Genomic DNA, 7,962 nt, shown 5'->3' with positions numbered 1-7,962 from the left:
GCCAAAAGCCTGAGCTTTCTGGCTCCCGGCTGACTTGTTTTCCCTCGGGTGCTCATCCTGGGCCTCTCTAGGACCAGAGAAATAACCTCAATAGACCAAGTGCTAACAGTCCCCCGCCTCCTCCCAGGCAGGAATGCTGTGTTGGGCCTGAGCCAAGACATTCCAGAGGCCAGAAATCGGCTCAGGGTCCGAGGCGGCTTGTGGGATTTCTCCCGGGGCTGGCCCAGCCTCCTCTGGCGTCCCGCTTTGTCAAGAGCAATTATCCTAAGTCCCTTCGCAGCCGGGAGATGGGCTTAAAGGTTAGAGCATCTCTGAAAGCTGTGTCTGGGCTGAGCCGAGGCTGAGCCCCATTGGAGGCGGACCAGGGGAGAGGGAGACAGAGCGTGTGTTCAGTGGTCAGCTCAACCCGAGGAAAAGTTCCTGCTGCTCGCCTGTGAAAGCCCGGCTGCGGGAGGTCAGGGCTAGCAGCCAGCCCGTGCCCCGGGACCGTGGATGCAGCCTCCGCCTCGAAGGCTCCAGTGGACCCCAGCTGCCTCCAGCAAGAGGCCCCGGCCGGAGCCCCCTTCCTCCCACAGGAGCAGAAGGAGAAGCCTGGGGGGTACGCCGGTGCTCGTGTGGGCCGGCCCCCATGCCATGGGAGCAACTCATGGGAAAAAGGTAGGCAGCCTGCTCCCTCTCATCGCCCGTTCCCTCTCATCTCCCCACTCTGTCTCATCTACCTGCTCCCTCTCATTGCCCGCTCCCTCTCATCTCCCCACTCCCCTACCACCTGACTGAGTGATTGAAACCATCCCAGAGCAGAATCTGTGATTCTGGCAGAGTCATTTCTCAGCTCTTGACCAGCTTTCTCCTTTACAAAGTGGGGGGGATGGAAGCAGAGGGTCTCTGAATCCTTGGAACACACAAAGGACTCCTTTGGTCTTGGGATGACTGTTCCCTCCAAATCTGGAGGGGTTTGATTGGGGGTGGGGGTGGATCAGAGACACATTGGAATAGACTTTCTGGTCTCCCCAGCAGGAGGGACACCAGCACTGAGGATGCAGAGTTAGGGAGATTCAAATTCCTACTCAGACATTTATCAGCTTGTAACTTTCCCTGAGTCTCAGTTTCCACATCTGTAAAATGTGGACCCTAATATGAAGTAGATGCTATTATTATTCCCTTTTTACAGATAAAGAAACTAAGGCTGGGAGAGATTAAGTAATTTGGTCAGGGTCACCATAAAACTTGCAATGTTGAGACATCTAATAAGATAACCTATCCATGGCGCAAACCTTCAAATCCTATATAAATTGTAATTGTTGTATTATTGTAATTATGTGCTTTTGTAAATATTGTGTAAGAGATCCAGGTTTCTTTCCCCCCTCTTTGCTGTTTTGTATAGTAGATTGTGTTAGATTTATAATCAAGAAGTTTTGAATTCTAATTCCAGCTCAGATACTCATTAGTTGTATTTTTCAGTGAAAGTCACTTGGCCTCTTTCTGCCTTAGTCTCATCTGTAAAATGGGGATGATATTAAGCCCTACCTCAGAGCATTGTTGTAAAGATCATATGCAAAGTGATTCATAAAGCTTTCTAGCACTACACAAATGCTCATTATTATCCTAGGCACTTTTCAGTTAGCCCTGACCTGGGAGAATGCTGGAGGCAATTGATACTATGGAGCCATGGGCAGCATTGGGAGGCTGTCCAGGATCGGCAATTTCCTCTTTTGGACCCATCCTGAACTTTCTCCAGATTGTCTGGAGTTGATAAGGAAACCACTGTGGGGCTGATGCTGTCAGAAACACCTTGCCATGAATTAGCTGGGGACTCGGGAAGCAAAGGAAGGTGACACATTGGGAGTGCTGGGTCTGGGAGCCAAGAAGATCTGAATTCAAATCCAGCCTCAGCCACTTACCAGCTGTGACTTGCAAAAGTCCCTTAGTCTCTGCCTCAGTTTCCATATCAGTAAATTGAGGATAATTATAGTACCTCTCTCAGGATTGTTGGGAGGAGCAATAAGTGCTCAGCACAGTGCCTGGAATATAGTAAGTGTCATACAAATGTTTGCTATTATTGGGAGTTGCTTTGTTCTTGGCATTCAAAGCAGATGTCAGGCAGCTTCTTTTGATAGGGTAGAGGGAAGCAACATGGTGTGCTGTTTCAGGGGCTACACTTAAAGAAAGATGTGAGTTCAAATTTGGCCTCAGACACCTACCTACTAACAGTGTGACTCTCATCATACCTCTGTTTGCCTCAGTTTCCTCAACTGTAAATGGGGAGATTAATAGCATCTAATTCCTGGGATTGTTGTGAGGACCAAATGAGATATCAGTGAAAAGTAATTATCATAGAGCCTGGTATTTAGTAGGCGCCATATAAATGTTATCCCCTCCTCTCCCTCGCTTTCTTCTATATGCCTCAGTTTCCCCATCTGTGAGATCGCATCCTAACGGGAAAGACAAAATGCAAACAATTCTGTATGTATAAGCATGTAAATTATCTATCTATAGAGATGGACAAGAGAGTAAAAATTTATTTAGCACACCTACTGTGTGCCAGATACAGTTCTAAGTACTTTCTCATTTGATCCTCACAACAATCCTGCAAAGTGGATTGTGTTGTTAACCCCATTTTACAGCAAATAGAGGTTAAGTGACTTGTCTAAGATCACACAGCTAGTAAGTGTCTGAGGCTCAGGTCTTTCTGTCATCATGCCCAATAGCCTGTTTATTGTGCCAATTAGACAAATGGAAAGAGATTTGGATGAATAGATGGGTGGGTTGGTGAATAGATATATGGACATATGGATGGAGAGAGAGAGAGAGACAGAGAGACATAGAGAGAGACAGACAGAGAGAGAGATGGATGGATAGGTGGATGGTGAATGGACAGATGAATAGACAAATGGATGGATGGAAAGATGGCTAGATAGATAGATGGATACAGACAAACAGACATATATACATTTACAGTAAATGGGGATAATCTCAGAGGGAAGGCACTCACAATGGAAAAAAACAGTGAATGAGAAGTTTTTTTTTTATCTAGTTTATCATTATTATTGATGATGATGATGATGATGATGATGATTATGGTGGTGATGATGATGATGATGACCATGATGACTGTGAAAGTGATAGTTAGCAAATATATAATCTTTAAGGTTTATAATTTCTTTATATAGGCTAACTCATTAGCTCCTCATGACACTCCTATGAAGTGGATGCTATTATTATTCCCATTTTATAGATAAAGAAACTAAGACTGGGAGAGATTAAGTAATTTGTTCAGGGTCACCAAAAAACTAGTAATGTTGGAGACATCCAAGTTCAGAGCTCTTTATCCAGCTTCCTCTGGTCCCTGCTCTGACACTTCTGACTGTCACTTACCCTTTTCTGGTACAAACTTTGCTCTTCTGGAAAGTGAAGCAGCTGGACCAGATGGTCCCCTCCAGGTCCAGCCTTCTGTTGCTCTAGCCCACGAGCTCCATGGGTTTGCTCAGAAGGGCCAGACTCTCACCTTGACTGCAGGTCAAGGGCAGTTAACTTTAAGGAATCACTGTTGGTTGTCCCCTGAGGTGCTGGAGGCTGAAGGATCCAAGCAGAGAGCCAGTCCTGGGGCTAAAGAGGCAAGGGAAGGGGGCAGGGATAATGCAGACACTTGGGATTATGGCTGAAATCCTCAGGCCAGCTCCTTCCTTAAACCCTGATCACCAGCTTACCGGCTCCTGGGGCTGCTGGCACCGTCCCTCCTGTTTCCTGCTGAGAATGGAACAAGGAGCCAGCCACGCTGGCCCAGAGAATGGAATTCCTGGGACCCCGGCCGGCATGCCATCCCATCCTCCAGCTTCCTTTTCAGCTCAAGGGTGAAAGGGCCTCCTGTGGGGAGGAGAAACTTCCCCCTCCCACGCAGGGAACACTTTCAGCCTTTTAAGTCAGACTCTTGGGCTCTGTCTCCCTGAAGGATTCAGGCTTGTGGAAAATAAATGAGGGCACCCAGGAGACCCAAGCCAGACTCTCAAGACAGCTTCAAGTGAATGAAATGAGAGACACAATTAGTCTCCTCTCGGTATCTGGCTGGGGTAGTGGCTGTGTGATCTTGGGAAGGTGACCTAACTTCTCTATGTCTCAGTTTCCTTATCTGTAAAAAAAAAAAAAATTGTGAAATCCACTAGGTAATCTCCAAGCTTCCTTCCATCTCTAAAACTAAGAACCTATGATCTTCTTTCACGGCTCCCCCCGCCATTGACCCCAAGTCTCCTTTTTCATCCCAAGCACCATCTGCATCCCTGTTCGCGTAGGGAAACCACTAGACCATCTCCAACCCATCTGCAGGCATTTCAACTCAAATTCAGAAAATACTGAGTAAGGAGACGTGGGAAACCGAGACGAAAGTGAGGCAGTCTCTGCCCTCAAGAAGCTTCAATTCTGATAAACAAGATAATTTGTACTATTAAGGTGTATGTATAATGTATACATTGAATACAAGGCAGTTTGGAGGGGATATCCAATGAAGAAGGGCTTTCTGCCCCCAAGGAGCCTAATGGTCACAGCATGGAGACAGAGGAGTGAAGGCTTGGTCAGTTGAGAAGAGAGAAATCCAGAAAGCATGTGAGCTGAGCCTAAAAGGAAACTAAAAAGACTGGGAAGGAAACTTCTGTGGGGAAGGGGGTAATGTAAGATAAGGCTGGAGAGAAAGGCTGCAGCCACATCCTGGAGGGTCTTGTACCAGGCAGTAAGGAGCAAAGGAGATGGAGAGAAGCCATCCAAAACCCAAGTTCAAAGTCAGAACAGCTTGTCCTGGCCATGCTTCGGAATCCTGCCAGATCCAGGACCGCTCCTTCCAATAAATCACATCTCCCTTTGAAGAGAATCCTTTCAGAAGGATTTGCATCTCACTGCATCTTGCTGGGAACTCACAGCATCTCTTGGAGGAAATTTCCTGGCTGTGGGAAATCTTCCCACCTAGCAAATAGGAGAGTCTTAAAGAGACCTGGAACTCAGAAAGTGAGGTGACTTCCTAAGACCCCAGGAGCCTAAAAGTGAAATGGCAGAGCCAGACTGGGAGCCCGGGGCTCTTCTCTACCAGTCTCAAAGCTCTTTTCTCTCCCATCCTGCTTCCTGAATTGGCCCAGATGATGGGATTCACTCTCACTGGAAGGGTTCCTTTGATTCAATAAGAATTAGCTAAAGAGTAAAGATGTTGACTCCAAGGTGAGGATGTTGAGATGTTGGCTCTGAAGGGGGTAGGGATGTTGGGATGTTGGCTGTGAGGGAAGTAGGGATGCTGGGATATTGTCTGTGAGGGTGATACAGATATTGAGATGTTGGCTCCTGAGGGACATTGCTCGATTGGAGGGAAGAATGAATGTTGCTAATGGGTTGAGTGAGTTGGAAATAAAGTTTCGTAGCAAGAAGAGAAAGCTTTGATTTCCCCCAAATCTGTGATTCTTTTCTTTTCTTTTTTCTGAGCCAAGAAAGCCAATAGTCTTCCCTTCCCCTCCTATTGACTTCCCATGGAAGTGTCCCAAGGGACAGTTTACCTCTGTCCTTTCTTTGGAATGACTCTGGAAGCATCTGGGGAAAATCCCTCGGCTTCTCGGGGTCTTCCTGGGTGCCCTGACAGATAATCTTAGAGGAGAAAGGATCTGGGTTAAGCAGACTGGAGGAGTGAAAGCATTTCTTAGGAGGTAATTATAACATCTGGGAAGAAACTTAGCATTGTGCAAGGGCTAATATCAAAAGCTAAATCTGGAAAGCACTGACATTTACTCAGAATCATGATTCTTTACAACATATGATAATTACTCAAGATAACTGATGGGATCAAATACCTATAGTCAGAAAGTCCTGGATTTGAATGTTGCCTCAGATACTCAGAAGCTATAAACAGATCGAGAGTGAGAAGGGATCTTAGAGGCCATCTAAACCAATCCTTTCATTTTATATTTGACGAAACTGAGACATGAACAGGTTACGTGATTTGACCAAGATTACACAGCTCTCAAGTATCAGAGGCAAGATTGGAACTCAGGGCTTCCTCTAAGTCTTAGAATTCATGTCCATTGCTCTGTCTCCAACAGCACACTCCTTTCATTTATTAGGAATGAAGCTCTGAGTAAATCATTAATATCTCTCAGTCTTAATTTCCTTATCCGTAAAATGCAGAATTGTTCTGGGGATCAGATGAGCTAATATGTATAAAATACTTAAGCTAAGTACATATGTTAGAAAAAATATAAAACAGCCCCATGAAGGTGCTTAGTGCAAATATTATCACGCCCATTTTACAGATAAGGAAAATAAGAGGTTAAATGATTTATCAGCAATTCCAGAACAGAGCAAAGACTCAAATTCAGACCTTCTGGCTCCAAAGCATTGTCTCCATCTACCACATTATTTCTCTAACTGGGATCCGGGTGGTCACCCAATTAGAAATCAAAGCAACCAACTCTCCAAGCATTTCCTGCTGAGTGGGAGGGGGAGACAAAAAAAGAAAATGTTTCCCTTTGAAAGGCAACATGTGTAAGGAACACTCTGCCTGTGGTCTGAAAGGATCTCTGGTAACTCAATTCTACTGTGCCTTAGCCTCCTTATCTGTATAATGGGGGCAAGACTAGCTCTTCTGATATATACCTCCAAGAGTTACCTTGAGGAAAAGACTTTGTACAGGGAAGTGAAGTGCAAAGGGATGCTTTGAGATGCTGGTGGGAAGAGCTGAGAATCTGGGTCAGAGTTAGGTGCATTTGCTATGTGACACTTTACATAAGTCACTTCCTTCATTTGTCCTCAGTTTCCTTATCTGTAAACTAAGTAGGTTGAAGAGATAACCTTGAAGGTGCATTCTAACTCTAGTTTCATCTATTATCCTAAACTCTAAAGAGCTTATAGAAATGAGCTGTTGCTTAGATAAAAACCCTATGGACTTTTTCTGCTTCCCCCAAGCTGAATGCTCCACTTCTCCCACATTCTCTTGAAGCAGCCCCGTCACAGAGACAGGCATCTCTCCAGCTATTTCCCATGTCCCCTAATGTGAGATCCATTCTCAAAGAGAAATGACAGACTGATTGAGAGAGGATAAAAACAGAGGGGGGAAAGAACGAGCAGCTGGAGAAGTGGCAGCTAGAGTGGGGTGGGGCAGATGATGAAGGAAACCCAGACCAAGTTACTGGCAGCAAGCTTTTTGCCAGGAAATATGACTAGCCAGGGACACTCTCCCCCATCAGACATTCCGCGTGCCTTTCTTCTTTCTAATCTATTAACAGTCTGGAAACCACTTATCCTTCCCAATCCCCAGACTCACGAGACACTACTGCTGAGACACCCAACTGGGAACAATGGCCCATTGCCTGCGTTTATGGAATGCCAGACTATGTATGTGCAAAGCTCAGGATTCTGCAAGTCGTAGGCAGGGACTCCCTGCACCATTTTCTAAAGGGCAGATTTAAGAGACTCTGTGACTTCTTAGGAAGGGAGAGGGAACCACCCAGATCTTGAAACAGCCTACCACTCATGAGAATGCTTCCCTCGGATTTCCTGGTTTATGCTTTCCAAAGCCCATCCCTGGGAGATACATGAGCATAGAGGACCTAGACTCTTAGTCACTGACTGGCTGTGTCATCCTGGGCAAATCACTTTCTCCTCCTCAGTAACTTCCCAACTGCTCTAGAATAGAGATCATGAAGAGCAAATGAGAATGTTTGTGAAGCTCAAAGTGCTAAGCAGATGTCAATCAATTTCACAATTTGACCAATTTCACAATTTTTATCAATAGCAGTTTTATCAATTTCATCTTTTTGACCAGTTTCATAATTTTAACCAATTTCACAATTTGACCAGTTTCATAATGGTTACCAATTCCCCAATTTTATTGGTTTCACAATTTTCACCAATTCCACAGTTTTTATCAATTTCACAGTTTTATCAATTTCATCTTTTTGACCAGTTTCATAATGGTTACCAATTCCCCAATTTTAT

At 45.1% G+C, this 7,962-nt stretch overlaps 1 protein-coding gene across 1 annotated transcript in view; it reads left to right on the top strand.

Moving 5' to 3' along the window:
* Nucleotides 1-208: 208 nt before the first annotated feature.
* FAM107A (family with sequence similarity 107 member A) overlaps nt 209-7,962 on the top strand; it is a 114,443-nt gene continuing 106,689 nt past the window's right edge. Inside the window, exon 1 of the mRNA XM_031953403.1 lies at nt 209-657. Coding sequence (XP_031809263.1) covers nt 493-657 — 165 coding nt within the window. The 5' untranslated portion in view covers nt 209-492. The remainder of the gene's footprint in view (nt 658-7,962) is intronic.

Source organism: Sarcophilus harrisii, chromosome 1, assembly GCF_902635505.1.
Source record: "Sarcophilus harrisii chromosome 1, mSarHar1.11, whole genome shotgun sequence".
NCBI lineage: Eukaryota > Metazoa > Chordata > Mammalia > Dasyuromorphia > Dasyuridae > Sarcophilus > Sarcophilus harrisii.
Note: the sequence above shows the minus strand (reverse complement) of the source record. Positions and strands in the feature narration are given on the sequence as shown.